General features: G+C 34.3%; 2 protein-coding genes across 2 annotated transcripts; both read left to right on the forward strand.

Annotated features, from left to right (window-relative positions):
* Positions 1 to 2,080: 2,080 nt before the first annotated feature.
* On the forward strand, positions 2,081 to 15,127 carry LOC125858138 (probable inactive ATP-dependent zinc metalloprotease FTSHI 3, chloroplastic). The gene is made up of 4 exons (XM_049537828.1): positions 2,081 to 3,459; positions 5,395 to 5,718; positions 13,293 to 13,593; positions 14,633 to 15,127. The coding sequence occupies exons 1-4, from the start codon at positions 2,314 to 2,316 to the stop codon at positions 14,830 to 14,832; spliced, it is 1,971 nt and encodes a 656-aa protein (XP_049393785.1). The 5' UTR covers positions 2,081 to 2,313; the 3' UTR covers positions 14,833 to 15,127.
* A 4,989-nt stretch (positions 15,128 to 20,116) lies between these two features.
* Positions 20,117 to 21,133, forward strand: LOC125860442 (stress-induced protein KIN2-like). Its single transcript, XM_049540401.1, has 3 exons — positions 20,117 to 20,227; positions 20,582 to 20,650; positions 20,880 to 21,133. The coding sequence occupies exons 1-3, from the start codon at positions 20,171 to 20,173 to the stop codon at positions 20,952 to 20,954; spliced, it is 201 nt and encodes a 66-aa protein (XP_049396358.1). The 5' UTR covers positions 20,117 to 20,170; the 3' UTR covers positions 20,955 to 21,133.
* Positions 21,134 to 22,261: the final 1,128 nt, after the last annotated feature.

Genomic DNA, 22,261 nt, shown 5'->3' on the forward strand with positions numbered 1-22,261 from the left:
AACTTTGATTTCTAAAAAGAGTTTGAGTTCAGGGTATTTCAGAGCAGTTACCTCTTTTAAGAGGATACTTTGAGTAATTATCTCAAACCAGAGAAAGAGTATGTTTTATACATTTGAGCATGATCATATATATTATTGGAAGTATTGAGCACCGATATGGGGATGAGTTCAGACAACTCAAAATCCTCATAAACCATGTCTTGCCAACATGGGTAAAGGATCATACCTTTTAGATGAATTCTTATTGCTTGGTGGATCCACTTAGTTAAGAGGTTCTATATCCCGACACAGTATATGACAGTTCTGGTAGCGTGAGCGATACGTTGTATCATAACATAGCTTATAGTGATGGTTGTCAGTTAGAGAATCTCCCAAACAGAGTTAAAAGTGAATTTTTATTTTATCACTTAATATGTTGAGTTCTGAGATGAGTAAGTATTTTGGTAAAGTTTTAATGATTTCACTCTTTTATTTCTTTACATTCAGTTGAGTATATATCTATATCTATTGGGGTCCTTTCATTTAGTTATTTTTTATTCAGCTATATTACATACTTGTACATTCAATGTACTGATGTTATTCGACCTGCATCTTATTGTGATGCAGATACAGGGTTTAAGATCATCAACATGCTTTTCGTTGAGATCACTTTGCACTTCAGATAGCTTAGGTGAACCTCCTTGCATTCCGGGGGACTTCACATTTATTTTCTAGTCAGTTGTCTTAAGGTGTCGTGGGTCTTATCTTGACATCCATCTTGAGTAATAGAGGCTTCATAGATAGTTAGAGTTGACGAGTCTCTCAGTGTGTTCCTTTCTATTTTGAGATCTTGAAAACTATTACTTATACCTTATTAAGTATTTTTAGACATTTAATTGAGTTGATTTTAATTATGCATTTAAAGTTTCCTATCGGCTTGAGTAAGTCTTCTGCTAAGTAGTCAGCCAGATCAAGGATTTGCTTGGGGACAAGCAACGGTTCTCGAGTACCGGCCACATCCTGGGTGTAGGCTCGGGGCGTGACAATTACTGTAGCATTATAACTACTCCAAGTCATAATGCTTATTAAAGGACATTATTAATAATGTAAAAAATACACACAACAAGAATAAGTTACTAATTCATATTTCCTATATCTCTCTTCAACTATTTTTGTTTCTGTTTTCTTTGTTCTTGTCATATTATTCCATCTATTCTTCTCTAGTTTTGCTATTCAAGAGTTAATATATTAACTTTATTTTATAATATAATTAAGGCTATATAGTACATTATCTATATAAATTGACCTAAAAGGTATCTCAAATTTGGCCTTACTTAGATCATAATTTCAAGGAAATCTAAAGCTATTTGGCAGGTCAATATATGGCTGAAATTTGACCATGTCAAGACCACAACTTCAATAAAAAATATCCAAAATTTGACTTTGCTAAAACTAACTTCAATAAGAAGTGTGATGTTTGGCTTTGACAAGAACACACTTCAAATAAAGATTGTCCAAAATTTTCTAAATTTCACACACAAATTTTTGTAACTTTATTTGAAGCGGTCCCAAAATGGTGTATTCGAAAAAACAATTAACTCTGTCTACAACTGATAAAATAATGGTCTCAAAATTTGATATTTATGCTCTTCCGTTGAAAATATAAGTTTCTGCATGAATACCCTTTTTATTTTGAAATGATCTTTAATTTTTATCTTGTTATTCATTCAATGAAAATTCATTGAACCGAATAAGGCAAACCTATACTTCTATCGACGTAAAATCTCTAAATCCAAGTATACTTTGTAACACATAATTTTTAAGTTGAATTTGAACCTATGCATCTAATAACATAAATTCGACATAAATTAAGAAGCATAATTTGCTATGTTTTATAAAACCTAATCTGTGTTATATTATAACACAAAAATAAAAATGTTCGCCCCGCAGATTTTTTCTTCTTCTGATATCAAAAATATTTTCAATTAATTTTTTGCTACTTAAAATACTAAGAACAACATTAAAGAGCATGAATTTAAGAAAAAAAAAACTACTAAAAATGACCCAAAATTCCCATATTGAATAAAATTCTGAAAATATCAAAAGATCCCAAGATTTTGGTTCACCTTATACCCTCTCATCCTCTCAGTGCAGAATAATTTTTGAAAACCCCAAAATCTTCTCTTATCTTCCCTCTCAAAGTTGCTCTACAATGCTAAATCCCTAAAATGTCTCCAGCTTCAGTATCAAAACCAGGTATATTATTAATCTTTAGTGTTGGGTTCAGGTTCTTTCCAAGTTTCATGGAACAGCTCATGTGCATATTGTAGAAAAATGGCATCTTTACCTCTTGTTTCAAATGACAGATTATTAGTTACTCACAAGAAATGGAAACCCCATATTGGAAATTCTGAATCTTTAAGAAGTTTCAAGAATCAATCTTGCTCATTACCCAATTCTTGTTTTACCTCAAGATTCTGTATATCTCAGTCTAGGTACAAGAAACGGATGCTTCATTTTGGGAATTCTGACCCTTTTAGGAGATTAAAGAATCAATCTTGCTCATTAGCCAATTCTTGTTTTACCTCAAGTTCTGTTCCTTTACTGGGGTTGAATTATAGGTTTTGTAAATCTCAAAGTAGATTACTGCATTGTAGTACTGGGGTTAGGTCAATGGTAAATGAGAAGGGAGATATAGAAACCCATTTGAACAAAACAAGAAGTAATAATAGTCGTAGGAAGTTTTCGTTGAGATTGAGACCAAGGATAAGATTACTGTCAAGAAGGTTGAAAAGGGTATCTGTTATATCTATGTTAAATGATTTTGGGAAGTTTCTGAGGAAGAACACAAGAAGAGTGGCACTGTCAACTTCAATTTCTGTGATATTGGGCTTGTGTTATTTGTTTCTAAGATTGACAGCAACTCCTTCTCCAAAGGTTGTTCCATATTCAGACTTGATGACCAGCCTTCAGGGAGGATCTGTATCAAAGGTTCAATTTGAGGAAGGCACGCGGCGTATTTACTACAATACGAACTTGTGGAGTCTTAAAAATGCTCAGACAGGCGACGATAATTCCTTAGTTCCTGATGAAAGCACAATCATCACTGAGGAAAGCAAAGATATAGATAGCAACAAAGGTGGCAGGAATGTCTTCAGTAAAATATCAAAAGCCCAAGGTTCTACCCCTGTATGGCAGTTTAGTACAAGGAAGATTGATCATGATGAAGGATATCTTCTTAGTCTAATGAGGGAAAAGGGAACAGCGTATGGCTCAGCCCCACAATCAACACTTATGTCAATTAGGAGCTTATTAATTACTATGTTATCTTTATGGATTCCTTTGACTCCTATAATGTGGCTTCTCTATCGTCAGCTTTCTGCTGCCAATAGCCCTGCAAGAAAAAGAAAGCCAAGTAACCAGGTGGTTGGCTTTAATGATGTGGAGGGTGTGGATGCTGCAAAAGTGGAACTTATGGAGGTAAGCAATCATTATTATGAACTGCTTAGTAACTTTTAATTGGTATTTAAGTTTTGAAATTACAGTAATAGTGAGTTTATCATCTGTCAACTGGTAGTAGTCCTTTGTTGCTTCAGTCGATGAATTGTGATGCATTCAACTGAGTTCACAGTAGATGCTTAGTTAATACTTTGATTAAACAACAACATAGCCAGTGTGATCCAACAAGTGGGGTTTGGGGAGGGTGGGGGGTGTATGCAGACCTTATCCCTACCTTTGTGAGGTAGAGAGGTTGATGCCAATAGACACTCGGCTCAAGAAGAACATTATTATAACAGATTTGAAAAATACAAGAGTAAAGAAGCTATGGAGAAAATATTGTAGAAAAGAAAAATACTGACAACAAAAATAGTAAATATAACCAAAGTAACAGAAACAGCTGTAGTACTAAAATTGAAGAATCAGATAATGATAGAATGATAATAATAATAATACTGGTAAGGTTTATCAAAAAAAAAAAAAAATACTGGTAAGGGGAAGAGGGAGCAAATAAGGTGCTGCAAACATAGAACCATGCTCTCCCACAGAAAAGAGAGAAATCGCTTGGCTGGCTACTAACCTTCTACCCTAATCCTTGATCTCCATGCTCTTCGACTCGGAAGAAAAAACACCTATTTTTTTCATCCAGCAAGCAGTACTGTAGTTTTAGTAGAAACTAGAAAGGGAACCTAGACGTTTGTGACTATTATTAGCCTTAACATTTGAAACATTTAGATTCTGATGAAATGACTTACCTCAAAAAGAATCGGCTTCCCTCTTTGTTCAACTATAAATCCTAATGATCAAGTGACCCATTTCCAGTAAGAGTGGTCTCAATTGAATTCGCATGTGAAATATCGGGTACATTCTTTAATGAGGAGTTGATTGACTATGTATTGGATGTAAATGTTGGTCTATCTTAACATGGTTATACAAGGGTTTTCAGTTTCATTTCATTTTGGGTAACTAACATAATGGGCTTTGCCAGCTTCTTTCGTTGACTGAAGAAGAAATTAAAAAGATCTACTTTTAAGGCTTCAAACATGCTTAAACAAAATCCTAGTTCTTTCATACCATATTGTCCAAAAATACACAACGACAATTGTTTATTGTCTGTAATAACCAACACATAATTGTTTTCTTCACTTTCCTTTATAACACCAGTGATATGTTAAATGGTGAGAACACAATGATCCAGTGGACTTGAAGTGATATGTATCATCTCTATACTCCTTGCACAAGTAGCACAACTCATGGAAATCCTTCTCTCCTTCTTAACTGTTCTGCTGCTGAGATAGAATTACTCTCTTGAGTGTTTGCTTCCTACATTCTCTCATACCTCCCTCTTAGACTTAATTTTAGTGAAACTTAAAACCATTTTGAATAAGAAACTCCTAACAGTTGAGGAGAAAAATGTAAGCACCATGAATTTAAAACAATAACTAGAAATTGAAGTTCCTAGCTTAGGAAATAACAACAAACTTGATAGCTTTCACATTTTTGCTGCTATATATGATGAGAAAAGTAAACCTCCATATATTCCTACAAATTCAGCCATACTGTATGTGTATGACTAAAAATATTAGAGGTTGCTAATGTACCACATAGACAGACGTTCTCTCTCTCTTTCTCTCTTCCAACCTTTTCTTTCGTCTTGACTTGTAGTTCACTAGTGATTAAGTGAGTAACTTTTATGATGATATTGATACAATAACCTATTAGGTTTCCTTATCAAAAAGAAAGAAAGAACGATAGCCTTTATTTCCTAAGATAAGGTGTCCAATTATTCCTCCTTCCATGGAAGTCAAGGAGGGTTTTGTGTAGTTCATATGTACAAGTTAGTAAAGGATCTGTCTTATTTCACCTAGTGCCATTTTTATTCCATATTGGACTGACAATCCCTTTTCTTGTTTCTAGATAGTGTTGTGCCTGCGAGGAGCTATAAACTTCAGTAAGCTAGGGGCAAAGTTACCAAGAGGTGTACTGCTTGTAGGTCCACCAGGGACAGGAAAAACCTTACTAGCTCGTGCTGTGGCAGGAGAAGCTGGAGTACCCTTTTTTTCTGTTTCTGCTAGTGAATTTGTTGAAATGTTTGTTGGAAGAGGAGCTGCTCGTATTAGAGACCTTTTCAGTGTAGCAAGAAAGAATGCTCCTTCAATCATTTTCATTGATGAACTTGATGCTGTCGGAGGAAAGCGTGGCAGGAGTTTCAATGATGAGAGAGACCAAACTTTGAATCAGGTAAAATAGAGACTGAGACCTCTGTCTCTTCTTTGATGGAGTCATCTTATTTATCTGATGGCATCTTGATTGAGTCATAAGTTTGCTGATATCCTTCTGCTATTTGTGCATTGTTTACTTGTGGATGATTAGTATTAACATTTGAGAATCTTGATCCACTGACCTCAACTTATTATATATCTACTTTTGTGAAATGGCTTATTTGGCAGCTGCCAGATTTTTTCCATTTATGTTCATATTAGGTCTTTCATTGCCAGTTATGTGATAAATAGGTGCTTCTTTATGAGAACAGGTTATGTAAGTTCATATAGAGTCAGGAGCCAAAAGGGCAACAAAATTGACCAAAAATTCCAAAAGGGCAAACAATCTATGGAGGAAACCAAAAGGGTAAAGGCGCAGGGGCCCAAGTGCCTTCCCTTTACGCAGTTAATGGCATTAACCGACAAAAAGAGGAAGACACATGACGGCATGTGCCTTGCATTCAAAAAAGAAAGGCAAATGACATTTTGCGCCTTACAGGTGCTATCAGACCCCTTTTTTCCATCTAATTAATGAAATGTATTTTATAGCCAAACGGTTAACTTAGTATTTGACTGCGAACATTCTAAATTTAATTTAAAGTTATGTTTCAAATTTGAAAAACAACTTATAGTTTGTTTTCTAATTGACTTTAAAATAATAGCACATTCAAATCTAAATATTATTTTAGATATTATAAAAAGTATAACCAATTACTATAAAATTTTATGTTATTGGATCCGTGCACAACACGGGCTATCGTAACTAGTATAAATTATAAGTATGAAAAAGTTAAGGCGCGGTAAAAATAAATTGGGAAGAATGTTAAAAACAAACACGACAAAGTTTTTAAAATACAATATAATTTAAATAACAATCAAAACAAACATTACATTGTATTTAGACTAACAATACAGTACAACCATCCAAACAAGGTGTAAATTAAAAGAATGAAAAAGGAAAGAATGTTAAAATAACTATAACTATAATTAAAAAGAATGTTAAAATAAGTAAAGAATGAAAAGGAATCTTAAAACAACTAAAGAATGAGAAATAATTAGATGAAAAAGGGGTTTGACAGTGCCTGTAAGGCGCAAAATGTCAGCCGCCTTTTTTTTTTAATGTAAGGCACAAGCCGTCATATGCTTTGTAAGGCACAAGCCATCATGTGCCTTCCTCTTTTCGTTGGTTAACGCCGTTAACGGCGTATAGGGGAAGGCCCGTGGGCCCCTGCACCTTTACCATTTTGGTTTCCTCCATAAATTGTTTGCCCTTTTGGCTCCGTACTTTGTTCACACATATAGTTCTTAAAACTGGAAATTTCTTAGAGTTGCACTGCAATTCCTAATTCTGGATTTAATAAATGTTGCAGCCCTTGTTATTGCTATAAGATGTTAGAAAATTAAGATTTGTTTAGAAACTCCTAGATTGGAGATATTTTGTATTAGATATGTTAGAAAAGTAAGATTTGTCTAGAAACTCCTAGGTTGGAGATGTTTTGTAGTAGATATGTTAGTCTTGATTTAAAATGAGTGGTGGTTAGTGAGCCACATAGGTACATAGTTTGGTGTGAGATATTTTGCTTATTATGTGGTTTTAATTCTCACACTTTATCTATAAATACACCATATGTAATTAAACATCTAGTGAAAAAAATTGAACTCAAGAAAACTTAAGCCTTCTTCTTCACTTTCAGATTTTCTCTAGCAATTTACAGCTGCTATTTCCTGCTGTTTACACCTTGTAGACCTGAAGTTCTTCCTTTTCATTGTAACATGGTATCAGAGCCTATTTTCTAAGGGATCTGAATCAAATTTTGTTTGTTTCACTCATCTACTTTCTGTTCTTGAATTTGCTTGCTGAAAAAAATTCATGGAACCTTAAAATCAACCAACGACAGGTCCTCCAACTTTTACCGGAGAGAATTATAACATATGGGCCATCAAAATAAAGGCTTATCTAAATGCTTTCAACTTATGGGAAGTTGTTGAGCTTGGAGAAGCTGCTGTCCAGCCATTGAGAGTTCATGCAACTCTCAATGAAATTAAGAAGTATGATGAGTTGGTGACTAGATCCCCACAAGCTCTCACCTGCATACATTCAAGTCTTACGGACGTGATGTTTACAAAGATTATGACTTGTGAAACAACCAAAGAGGCTTGGGATAAGTTAAAGGAGGAGTTTGAAGGCAGCAGTAGAGTAAAGTCTGTTAGACTCTTAGCATTGAAGAGAGAGTTTGAGCTTTTGAAGATGAAAGACTCAGATAGTGTGAAAGAATACTCTTCAAAGCTGATGGAGATTGTGAACAAGATAAGAATACTTGGTGAAACCTTTCCAGATCATAAAGTTGTAGAGAAGATCTTGGTCAGCCTTCCAGACAAGTTTGAATAAAAAATCTTAGCTATTGAAGAGTCTTGTGACTTGACTACTCTTACAATTGCCGAACTAATCTCCAAATTGCAAGTCCAAGAGCAACGGGTCACTATGAGAAGTGAAGGGATAGTAGAAGATGCCTTTCAAGCAAGGCATAAATTCAAACATCAAAAGGAAAACAGAAAAGTGTGGTTGGATAAACCTGGAGAGGTAAAATCTGGTGGAAACCAAGGTGATTTGTCGATAAAAGAAAAATTTCCACCTTGTGGTATTTGTAAGAAGACAAACCACTTAGAGAAGAATTGTTGGCAGAATTCAAAGAGGTCTCCAATTCAATGTAGATATTGTAAGAAGTATGGTCACATTGAGAAGTATTGTAGGCAAAAGCAAAATCAAAGTGGCCAGTCTTCCCATCGAGTGAATTTCGCAGATGATCACCAAGTTGGAAAATTAGAGGAGGAGGTTTTCATGGCCTCGCACACATCACATATTGACCAATGTAAATGGTATGTTGATAGCGCGTGCACAAGGCACATGGCGATTGATGAAAATCTGTTTGTTACCTTGAACAGATCTGATAGAACCAAAGTGAAGCTTGGAAATGGCGCATTGGTGGAAGCTCACGGTAGAGGGTTAGTAAAATTTCCTATTGACGAAGGTACGAAAATTATTAATGATGTTCTTTATGTGCCAAATTTGACTCAAAACTTGTTAAGTGTTGCTCAATTGCTCATAAAAATTATTCTCTTAATTTTAAGGACAAACAACGTGTCATTTATGTCCTAAAGGATGTGAAGTAGCTAAAATTGGCATGATTGACAATTCCTTTCCAATTTCATGCTATTCTATTGATACTTGCTCTTTCAATGTTGAATTGAGCGATACTTGGCGTTGGCACAAAAGGTTCGGTCATTATAATCTTAGCTCACTAGTGTATATGCAATCAAAGGGTATGGTGCTTGAAGTACCCAAAATTGACATGTGTAGAGATGTTTGTGAGTCATGTCAATTTGGTAAAATGCATAGACGATCCTTTCCTAAAGGAAGTCTTTGGAGAGCTAAGGAAAAGGTAGAGTTGGTTCATACAGATTTATGTGGACCAATGAAGACGGCTTCTTTGAGTGGAAAAAAGTATTTTGTTCTCTTTGTAGATGATCTGACTCGAATGACATGGGTCTACTTTCTTAGTAGCAAATATCAAGTGTTTTCCATTTTCAAAGAATTCAAAGCTATGGTAGAAAGGGAGAGTGGCTGTAAATTGAAGTATATTAGATCCGATATTAGATCCGATAATGGAACTGAATATACTTCGTATCAGTTCAGCAAGTATTGTTAAGATTTGGGTATCCAAAAACAATTTACTGTTAGCTACACTCCACAGCAGAACGGGGTTTTTGAGAGGAAGAACAGAACTGTGATGGAGATGGCGAGATGCATGTTGGCAGAAAAGAAGATGCCTAAATACTTTTGGGCTGAAGCAGTCAATACTGCTGTCTATTTGCTAAATAGATTACCAACTAGAGTAGTCCAAGACATGACACCATTTGAAGCATGGAAGGGTATCAAGCCGTCTGCAAGACACTTGAAGATATTTCGTTCGGTATGCTATGCACATGTTCCTGATGCTAAAAGAGGCAAATTAGATAGCAAGGCAGAACTGTGTGTTCTGTTGGGCTATAGTATAGTTGCAAAAGGATACAAAGTGTACAATGTTAGTAGTAAGAAGGTGTTTGTTAGTAGAGATCTTGTAGTGGATGAGTCTAGCCACTATGATTGGGATCGAGCTACCTTGTGAAGAACCAAGGTGGGAGTACTTCAGCTGCAATTCCAAATCAGAAAAAAGGTGATACTCCCTCTAGTCCTATTGCTGGAACAAAAAATAATTCAGATGTTGAATTGACTACAGACTCTCTTGTTTTGAAGACCAAATCACTAGCAGAAGTTTATGAGCAATGCAATTTTGCTCTTGTTGAACCATCCTCATTTGAAGAAGCAGCAAACCACAAAGTGTGGATTTCAGCAATGGAGGAGGAACTTGCCATGATTAATAAAAATGATACTTGGGAGTTGGTTGATAGGCCAGAAGAGAAGAATGTTACTGGTGTCAAATGGGTCTATCGAACAAAGTTCAATCCAGATGGCTCCATTTTCAAGCATAAAGCTAGACTTGTAGTTAAAGGCTATTCTCAGCAGCCTGGAGTGGACTTTGGAGAAACGTTTGCTCCTGTTGCACGGCATGAGACAGTAAGGTTTCTAGTCGCTCTCGCAGCACAATACAAGTGGAAAATCTTCCATTTGGATGTAAAATCTGCATTTCTCAACGGATTGCTTGAGGAAGACATTTATGTGGAACAACCTGAAGGTTTTACAGTTGCAGGTGAAGAAGACAAGGTGTACAAGTTTAAAAGGGCTCTCTATGGTCTTAAACAAGCCCCAAGAGCTTGGTATAGTAGGCTGGATTCTCATTTGCTGTCTCAAGGCTTCAACAGAAGCCTAAATGAGCCTACTTTGTACTTCAAAAGGCAAGCGGATGGGATGTTGATTGTGATATCAATTTATGTCGATGATTTGATGATTACAGGTGAAAATCCTCTTGCGGTTCAAGAAGTTAAAAATGAAATGCTAAAAGTTTTTGAGATGTCCGATCTAGGAGAAATGAAGTTTTTCCTGGGAATGGAGATATCTCAATCTTGTGAAGGAATTTTCTTGTCCCAAAAGAGGTATGCCTTGAATCTGTTAAAAAGGTTCAAGCTTGACAAGAGCAAAGTTGTTGCAACTCCACTTGTTGTGAATGAAAAATTAATGATGGATGATGGCGAAGAGAGGGTAGATCCAAAAGTTTATAGAAGTCTATTGTATCTAACAGCTTCTAGGCCAGACATAATGTTCGCTGTCAGTTTGTTATCTCGATATATGCAAAGTCCCAGCACTAAGCATTTTGGAGCCGCTAAAAGGGTGTTAAGGTACATTAGAGGGACGATTAATTATGGAATCTGGTATAGAAATGTGGAGAATGAGCTCTTATTGGCTATTCAAATAGTGATTGGGGTGGATGTTTGGATGATTACAAAAGCACTTCTGGTTACTGTTTTTTGTTTGGTTCAGGCATTTTTTCTTGGAGCACAAAGAAGCAAGATATTGTAGCACAATCTTCAGCAGAAGCCGAGTATGTGGCTGCTGCATCTGCTACAAATCAAGCAATTTGGTTAAGAAAGATCTTGTTGGAATTGAATTTGTTGCCAAAAGAACCAACAGTGATCTATGTGGACAATAAATCAGCCATTGCGATGGCTGAAAATCCGGGGCAGCATGGAAGAACAAAGCATATTAACATAAGGTTTCATGCTTTAAGAGATGCCGAGAAGAATGGTGAAGTTAAGTTGGTGCATTGTATCAGTGAAGATCAGCAGGCCGATATTCTGACCAAGGGTCTTTGTTTGAGTTTCAAAGGTTGTTGAAAGGAGTTTCAATGAAAAATCTCAAGGAGGAGTGTTAGAAAATTAAGATTTGTCTAGAAACTCCTAGATTGGAGATATTTTGTATTAGATATGTTAGAAAAGTAAGATTTGTCTAGAAACTCCTAGGTTGGAGATAGTTTGTATTAGTTATGTTAGAAAAGTAAGAATTGTATAGAAACTCCTAGGTTGGAGATATTTTGTAGTAGATATGTTAGTCTTGATTTAAAATGAGTGGTGGTTAGTGTGCCACATAGGTACATAGTTTGGTGTGAGATATTTTGCTTATTATGGGGTTGTAATTCTTACACTTTATCTATAAATACACCATATGTAATGAAACATCTAGTGAAAAAAAATTGAACTCAAGAAAACTTGAGCCTTCTTCTTCACTTTCAGATTTTCTGTAGCAATTTACAGCTGCTATTTCCTACTGTTTACACCTTGTAGACCTGAAGTTCTTCCTTTTCGTTGTAACATAAGAATTGTCAAGACATAAACTGATTGCAAATGAATTGTCTTCTCTTCTAAAAATGCTTCTGTTTGCCTTCGAGTTGATGATCCTCCTATATCTTAATAGTGTCAAAATATTGTACGTGGCTCAACGGCCTCAACCACTATCATTCATCATCCCAGCAATCTGTACAACATAGGATTCTCTCTTTACACCAAAAATATAAATGGAACATGTTTATCTTTCTTGCTGCTCTGATATAATATCCTAGTTCTTTCACCATAAATAATCCCAAAAAGACATTATGATGTTGTTCGCAAAGCTACTTACCTTTTCCTACCTATCTTCTGTAACCTCCAACATGCTATGCTTCATTGAAATGTAGACGGATACTAGGATCGATATAGGAAAGTATGCAATGCAATAGAGGTGGTCTATATCGGTATGTCCTAGCCTTACTCCTAGCACATATTGATATTACACCAGCTCACTACTAAGGCACCCCTCTTCGTAAGTTTTCGCTATTAAAATCTCGTCCCTCATTCCAACACTACTTCGGTGCTTTGGCATTCTAGATATTCTTCCAGACCTCCCTCTTTGGTTTCTTGAATGGATTTTTCTGGATGTTCCAGAATTACGGCCTCCAACTCTATGTTATAGCCTTCATTCCCTCGATCCGTCAGTCATTCTCTCACGTGGCAAGCTGCTACTGTGAACAACAAAGTCAAGGATGCTTCCCCTCCTTCAATTAACTCGATATAGAATTATTTTAAGGGGAAATGTTTTGCCGTGGTCCGCCTCTACATGGAGTTCTAGTTCTGCATTTGGACTTTTAAGAGTTTATAAAAACCAGAAGTTTCTAAGAGTTGAGCCATATTTTCCATTTTGTCTTTTACTTGATTAATTACTCCTTGTGTCCCAAAAGTTGATTTACTTTAGGTTATGTGGGTCAAACTGATAATTCTTATTTCATTTAGTTCAATTTTATGTTTTATGCATTAGTTTTTCTCATTTTGGACAGGGTGAAATTGACAAATAACAAAGTGATTGTTAGCCACACATTACTAAATACTGTATTTTTTTGTTGGCTATTCTTCAAATACAAGATCGGTCTAATTTTTGGGATAGAAAGGGCAGTTAGGATGTAGGTGTAAGGAGTTGAAACATTGTGCTCTAGAATTGATACTTATATATGTTGGTTAAAATATGCATTTTTTTTGTCCTAATGGTTAAAATATGCATTTTTTTGTCCTAAACCCCCTTCTGCTTTTTAGTTGCTTACGGAGATGGATGGCTTTGAATCGGACTTGAATATCATTGTAGTTGCTGCTACTAATAGACCAGAAGCTCTAGATCCAGCACTATGTCGGCCTGGACGCTTCTCCAGGAAAATCTTAGTGGGTGAACCTGATGAAGATGGAAGGAGAAAGATCCTGGCTGTACACTTAAGAGAAGTTCCCCTTGAGGAGGACCTGGAGCTTGTATGTAACCTGGTTGCATCTCTTACCCAGGGCCTTGTAGGTGCTGACCTTGCCAACATTGTCAATGAAGCTGCTTTGCTTGCTGCTCGAAGAGGTTAGATCAAGACATATTGTACTGATTACAACTGTTTCGTTGCATTCACATGTGCTTACCCTCTTCATGGTTGATATTGGTAGCTAGCTATTTATTTGTGTTATTTGCGAATGTGTAAAATTGGTAGCTAGCTAATTATTTGTGTTGCCGTAAAAATGTACCAAGTGTCCTTAAAAATAAAACAAAATAAAAAGGAGGGCCAGAAAGGGAATGAAAGTTACGGCTGTTGTTTGATGAGTATTTAGTTCATCAACTTGCTTCACTGGATAGCTATTTATGATTGGGAGAATGTGTGATGTCATTTATCTTGAAGCAAATAAGCATCACAAATAGAGTAGCATGTGATTTACTTTTTAATGAAAACTTAGTTATGAGGGGCTTATATTTTGTCTTGATATGAGGAAAATGATGTTTAAACATTGGGATGATTATCCGGTGAAAACTTGCATGCCCTTTTATTGTTTCAAATTTTCTCTCACTTGCCCACCCCTGTACCAGAGCTCCTAATTAGCAGGTCTGTAATGTTTCTCTATTACAACCAAGCACTTCCTCATATACAATTTTGCTATTGTTTCCATTTACTTAGTGCATGTGTAAAGCTTTTTTTCTCTCCTCTGCTTACCTATCTTTTTATGCTCTTTTTTGAGATGGTAAACTGTTTCTTTTACCATGATAGAAATGACAAAATCGTCAGTTGTTTATTGTATTTTGATTATCACGGTATTTTGTTGTTCTTGGTCCTTTCTTGTAGGATTTACACTGCCCCCTTGTTAGGTGCTATTTTTTCCACTGTTTTTTTCTTCCTTGTACTTGTATTTGCTGCACTTGAGCCGAGGTCTTTCGTAAACAACCTCTTTACCTCCACAAGGTAGTGGTAAGGTTTGTGTACACTCTACCCTCTCCAGACCCCACTTGTGGGATTTCACTGGGTATGTTGTTGTTGATTGAAATAACAAAATCGCATCTGTTTTACAAAACCAAGACTGAATGGCTGAAGCCACCGACATAACAATATTACATTTATATGCATGTTTTACAGGGGCTGATTGTGTGTCAAGGGAAGATATAATGGAAGCCATAGAAAGAGCAAAATTTGGGATTAATGATAAGCAATACACCCAAAGTGCAATAGGCAAGGAGCTGGAGAAACTGTTCCCTTGGGTTCCTTCTTTCATTAGGAAGAACAGTACAAGAAGTGATGCAATACAAGGACCTCTGGGGTATCAAGCACTCAGCTGAGATATTAACCCTCTTGTTTGTATAATGTTTTTTTTTTCTCCACATATTGAAGAATGTAATGCAATGGAAAAAATGGTTGTTCATTATTCATATTGCCGACCTCAACTTGTTTGGGATTGAGATATAGTATCAAGAATGTAACGCGAAAACTTATACATGAATTTTTTTTGGCAACAATTTGAACAAAGATTTTTATTTTTTTGGTATTAATGTCCCTTCCCTTTTTTGGGATGTGTGGGGCTGAACATTTGAACCTTCAACATGGTTATAAACATAGATAAAGATCACTGGCTGATTTTTTTGCCCAAGTTTAGACGGCCCAAGTTTAGACGGACAAAGTTACTCAATACTTGTGTTGATAGGAGGCAATAGATACCTAATGAGATACTTGAGGTGGCCAGAAGCTGGTTTGAATCATTATGGGGTCGTTTGGTAGAAAAATAAATTATGCAGGGATTAGTAACGTAGGGATTAGTAGTGCAGGGTGTATTTTTTATCAAGTGTTTGGTTCATTGCTTCTAACCTCATCTTGTGTTTGGATTAAAATTCTACAAAAAACTTCTTTTCAATTATACCCTTGCATTATTATGAGATTTTCTATTTTATGTAATCGGTCAAGGTAGATAATTGCCGGACAATATTATACTCGTATGGCCTTCTAACCAACTAGGAGGAACAATTTTGTTGTCATGTTTGCTATTTTCTCACTTGAATTATTTGAGGGTAAATAATTGTTATCTTAATAAATTAATCACTTAAAAATGTTAATTTTCAATTTAAAATAGATAGACCATCTACTTTAAAATCGAAAATACGATAAAAATAGTAAAATCGAATAAATCATCTATATTTACATATAAAAATTGCAAGGTGTAGTTTTAATATGTATACAATTTATAAATTGTTCAAAATACAAACAATTAGAAACCACATATAAACCAACAAATAAAATATTCAATTAAGATCATAAACGTCATGTGGTGATATATTTGCCTTTTCAATTATTAAATGTTAAACAACTCACATTTCAAATATTGTATTGATATGTATTGTATTTATTTAGTAACAAACAACTCTATCTAAATAATAAAATTTGTAAGCTAATTTATTTAAATAAATTACTAGTACAAATATAAAACATAAAATCAAGAAAATAAATAAAATGATTTGAGGGATATTTTTGTCTTTACATAGATAATCTCATGGTATTAAATCCAATGTATATATTACTAATACCACCACATGGAAGGTATTAGTAATACCTCCTATTAGGGGTGTTCACGGTTTGGATAAAAACTTATCCAAACCAAAAAATTGAACCAAACCGATTAAATAAATAGATTTTTATTTGGGTTAGGTGTGGTTTGGTTTTAGATTTTTAAAAATCGATAGTATATGGGTTGGTTATGGTTTGGTTCGAAAAAACCGAAGAAATAACCGAATCAAACCGAACCGACAAGTTATATACATATATTTTATTATTATACATACATAATATACTATTTTTATTAACAACTTTAAAGATCTTATATGTGTATTCATCAAATTTTGGGAAAAGGGCCTAATATACCCCTCAACTTTGTCATTTAGAGTTGATATGCCCCTTGTTATGAAAGTGGCTCATATATACCCTTACCGTTATACAAACGGCACACATATAACCCTACCGTTACAAAATGAGCTCACATATACCCTTCATTTAACGGAAGTGAAAAAATTAGTTTTAAATTTATATTTTTGACTTTTAATTTTCTTAAAAATTAGTTAGGGGTATATATGATTCTTCTAGCAAAGTTCAAGGTATATTTTAATCTTTTTCATACATAAATTATTTTTTGACTTCTTTGATTATAATTATTTGAGTTTCTTATTCTTATTTTATTTTTTTCTTTCATTCCTTAGTGTAAAGAAAAAAATTTAAAACTATTTTTTTTGGCTATATTATAATTTAAAACTATTTTTTTTTGTCTATATTGTAATTTAATTTTTGCATTTGAAGAAACAAATTTGGTCATCTATAATAAGTTTTACAAGAATATTAGTGAAACATAAATAAATTTGACCATCAAAATAATAAATTTAAATTAGTCATTGAAACAAAAAAAGTAAAAAAAAAAATGTTTGAGGAGGATTAAATATACGCTTATGGGATTATGTTTTTTTTTTTTAAAAAATAATAAATATTAAAGTAAAATTAATTTTTTTCATTTCCGTTAGAGAAAAAGGGTATATGTGAGCCATTTGTATATAAGCAGGGGTATATATGAGCCACTTTCATAACGAGGGGTATATCAGCTCTAAATGACGAAGTTGAGGGGTACATCAGTCCCTTTTCCCATTTATTTATAATTTACTTATGAAAGAAAAAATGTCCAAGGTGAGAATATTTATCTTATTGATTTTATGTATATGAGTGTGTCTATGACAATTCTTTTTTAAGATTGAAAATATCAATGTCTCTTTCTTCTAAGCCAAAATAATGAAATTGGAAGTTTTATTCATAGTAAATTCAATGATGGAAAGTTATGTAATGTCAGTCATTCTAACTATTTTCGTTTTAAATAAATTGTTGTCATTTTTTTAACGTTTTAAATGAATTATTTTTTTATTTTTGTCTATGGTTAATAACCGAATAGCCGAACCAAACTGAACTGAACCGAAACTGATAAGAACCAAACCGATAAATATATACTATATTTGGTTTGGTTTGGTTTTGATAATTTTAAAACCGATTAAGTTGGTTTGGTTTTGGTTTTGACCAATAACCAATCCAAATCGACCCATGAACATCTCTAGCTCCTATAATACCATGTAGGGTGTATAACTAATCCATGGATTAGTTATACTTAGGCCCAAAAATTTTACCAAACATAGTACTAAATAATACCATACATAATACATGAATTATTTCTCCTAATACCTCCTACCAAACGATCCATAGTGTTCATGTAAACCATTGTTACAAAAAGAATTTAAAAGGGTTAATACTGTTCCTACGACTTGCTAGATTCCATTAATCCTAAACATGTGTTTCTTTTTTGTTATTTGAAAAGAATGTCATTTAAATTTGAGTTTTTTTTTATTATTAGTTTAATTTTCTGGACAAAGTAGAGACAACCACACCATTGGCCAGCCACTCCTTCCATTAATTTCTGGTAATTTTGCTGTTGATGAAATCAAATGGCATTTAGTAGTTTATGTCGTTTTTAAGATGGGGAAGAAGCTTGAAGAATGGAGATTGAGCACAATGATTATGCTGTACAAAAATAAAGGTGTCATTCAAAATTGCAATAACTATAGGGGTATCAAGTTGTTAAGCCACACTATAAAGATTTAAGAGAGAGTAGTAGAAATGTGGGTGAGGAGGGCAGTGACTATTATTGAAAATTAGTTTGAATTCATGTCGCAACGCTCAACTATAGAGTCCATTCATTTTGTAAGAAGATAGATGGTGTAGTATTAGAAAAACATAAGAACTTACCAATGGTGTTCATTGATCTAGAAAAGTCTTAATTACGACAAAGTCCTAAGGAAGGTTCTTTGGAGTTACTTGGAGGATAGAGGTATGTGACATACTAGGGTGATCAAGAACATGCATGATGGAGTCAAAACTTGAATAAAAACTATGTAAGGAGGCTCATAACACTTCCCAATTTTGATAAGGTTGCACCAGACATCAACCCTTAGCCCCTTTTTATTTGTCTTACTGATGGATACATTGATGAGACAAATTCAAAGTGAGGCGTCATGGTGTATATATGTTATTTGCAAATGCCATAGTTCTAGTTGACGAGACTCGTGGTGATTAAGCACTAAGCTAGCTGGAAGTTTGTAGACACACCCTGAAGTCTAAAGAGTTCAGGTCGAGCAGGCCCAATACAAAGTACTTGGAGTTCAAGTTCAGTGACTATGTGGAAGTGAGGCTTGATACACATGTCATCCAAAAAAGAGGAAGTTTCAAGTATCTTGAGTCTATTATTCAAGTGAATGGGGAGATTGATGAGAATGTCACTCATTGTATTGGTGCAGGATGGACTAAATGGAGGTTCATATGAAGTCTTATGTGATAAGAAAGTACTACCTAAGGTTAAAGACAAGTTCTACAGAGTAGTTGTTAGGCCAATTTTTTTTTTTATAGGAAGGAGTGTTGACCGATGAAGAACACTTACATTCAAAAGATGAAAGTTGCGGAAATGAAGATGTTGTGATGATTGTGTTGGCATACTAGTAGAGATAAGATAAAAAATAAGGATATCTAGGATATGGTGGTAGCAGCTCTAGTGGAGGACAAGATGCGGAAAGTGAGAGTGCGAGACTGAGATGGTTTGAGTATGTGAAGAGAAGAGACACATATGTCCCTGTGTGGAGGTGTGAGAGGTTGGTCATGGATGATTCTAGAAGAGGTATAGGTAGACCGAATATATATTAGGGGAGGGGGAGGTAATTAGATTTGACATGACATAATTTCAGCTTACCAAGGACATGACCGTAGATAGGAGAGTGCAGAGGACACATATGGATGTACAAGAATAGTAGGTGACAATGCGTTGTTTTGTTGTCCATTCATATAAAAAGTCATGGTATTGCTCATGTAGTTTCTTGTCCTTTAATTTTTGTTACTATCTGTTATTACTTGTACCTCAATTATTGTAATTTTGGTTATTACTAGATGCTATTATTGTTAGTGTTTGTTTTTTTTGTACTTCCGCAACTTTCTTTTTTGGAACTGCTTCGGACTGTCTTCTTGAATCAAATATATATTAAAAATAACTTTTCTATCTTAAAGATAGTAATAAAACTTGCGTATATGCATCCCTTCCCAAACTCTACTTTGTGAGACTAGTACAGTTATTTTATATTGATAGTGTAAATATTTTTTTATATCAATATATTTTGATATATTATGATAAAAGATTGCTTTTTTATTTTTTTAAGGTACCAATTAATGTTTTTATAGAAAATTTCATACAGTCACCTATTAAATATGATGTGATGATATAAATTTTATACACAACAAAGCAGACAACATACATGCTTAATTAGAGACATTAAAATTACATTAATAAAACATCCAATATGTTCAAGTTTAATCTCCCACCAGCAACATATATGTGGAGATTGTTTTGTCAACTAATTAACACAATTGGACAAGAATTAAAGTTGTCCTGATCAAACGCTCGACAATTATTCTAAGGTACACACGTATTGTTACACATCCATTATTACTACCTATATATATCTTACCTATTTGCTTTAATTTTCAGCATCACTACCAAATTAATTAAACACTTTCTATTAATAGTTTATTTTCTACATTTAATATTTTTTTTATTGCAAGATGAATTCATCTCAGAAAGCCAGTTATCATGCAGGAGAGGCTAAGGGTCAAACTCAGGTTCATTAAATATATATATCAATCTCAAAAATATTTTCTATTATTTGGATTGATTCACTACTAGAAATAGAAACAAAGATTTTTCACACTGCAAATTAGTGAGAAATTTGTGTTATAAAGCATGAATTTTCCACTCGTTTCCCATTGAATCAACATACTAGGAAAATGCATGATGGAGAACAGATTCTCACGTGGGGAACTTCTTATTTTTTTGTTTTACACCGACTCAATCCAAATATCCGAGAGAATAACCATTGAACATTTTTCAATGAAAATTTTTAGTGAGAAAATAGTGATTTTTTAGTAGTGATTAATGACATGTCATCTTAATTAGTTCATAAATATATATTTCAGGAGAAAGCTAGCCAAATGATGGACAAAGCTAGAGATACTGTCCAATCTGCCCAACAATCCGTTCAGGAGGTTTGTTTATGCAACTTGTATTAATATTAAAAAAAACTTTTCTTTATATATATTACATTTTTTTCAACAAAAAATTAACTCAACATATATATATATATAAGGATAGACATAAAAATAAAAAAATTGAAACATGTATTGCAGTGAGTTTGTAATAATTACCCTGTGAAGACTCACTTTCGCTACGACTCTATGTTGTTCTTACTTGAATTTTTCTTCATAATATCTGCAGACTGGACAACAGATCAAAGCTAAGGCACAAGGAGCTGCAGATGCAGTGAAAGATACTTTTGGAGCAAACAAATAAATTATTGGAAAAATTCAGTTCTAATTAGTAATTTAAGTTCCATAAAGTGTTGGTTATCCAACCTGGATTTTTTAGTTAATTTTTTTATTTTATTTTAATTTTCATGTTAAGATAAAGGCATTAATTGCCACAGTGAATTTTTCAGTCAGTTAATAATATGATTTCACGGTTTGAAACTATTTCTATGAGTATTTAATTTTTCAAAATTCTTCAATTACTATAATTGTTAAAATCTATGGGAGGGTGGAAAGTCCTATGTTGGGTCCGAATGCATCCACATGCAAGTGTATGTGGTTACATACTACATGCAACTATGCAATCATATCCGCCAAAACTTATCTTAAGCAGTAAACTTAAAAAACAGATTTCTAATCAATTCTCAACATTCCCACTTCATTCAAAATCATATCCGCCAAGACATAACATAAAGTAATTGTGCTTTGTTGGAGGAAGTACTTTGGTAAGAATATCTGCAACTTGTTCTTTGGTGCTACAACCCTCAACTCAATCAGTCCTTCTGTAACGAGTTCATGGATAGAATGACACCTTTGATCTTTCATGAGTCACAATGCTTGGCATGTTGAAGATATTGCTTCGACATTTTCAGCCTCGAAACTAGACAACACTGCTTTTGGTTGTGTTTTTGAGCTCCTAGTTATAGCTGCAGAATCAAGAGTGATAAGGTTCCCAAAAAAACTCTCCCTATCATCCGAACACCTTACCCACAATCACTATCTGAATAACTATAGAGATTAAAATTTGAACTTTGGAAGTACCATAGTCCAAATTTTGTAATTTCAGCAACATAGCGCATGACTTTCTTAGCTTCTCCAGGATGATGCTTTTGTAACACCTAAAAATGTCTAAGCTAAGACCCGAATCATTCTTCATTTGCATATAAGGTCGTATCGAGTGATTCTTAAATTGGGCTTAGGTGGTAAGATATATTCTTTAGTGTGGGAATAGATTTGGAGAGGAATTATGGTCATAAGAATACCCTAGCACAAAGTTTAGTTGAAAGCTTTTTTACCGATTGAGTTTTGATATAAGATTCAACTTATGTCAACTTCAAACACTCATATAGATCTATGAGTATTCTTTCCAACGCCACCAAGTATTTCTTATTTTGCATTTGGAGAAAAATGTTATGGTCGTTTAACTAGAACATGTCCGGGTAGAGAAAATTTAGCAAGGACACCGACTCATTTATGGCGAATCGCCGAATGAGTTGGCGAATCACTGAATTAACTCACTGAAATATCCTAAAAACCATAAGTCTCTGTCTATTTTGGTGATCTAAAGCCCTA

The sequence above is a fragment of the Solanum stenotomum genome, chromosome 3 (assembly GCF_019186545.1).
Source record: "Solanum stenotomum isolate F172 chromosome 3, ASM1918654v1, whole genome shotgun sequence".
In the NCBI taxonomy this organism is placed as follows: domain Eukaryota; kingdom Viridiplantae; phylum Streptophyta; class Magnoliopsida; order Solanales; family Solanaceae; genus Solanum; species Solanum stenotomum.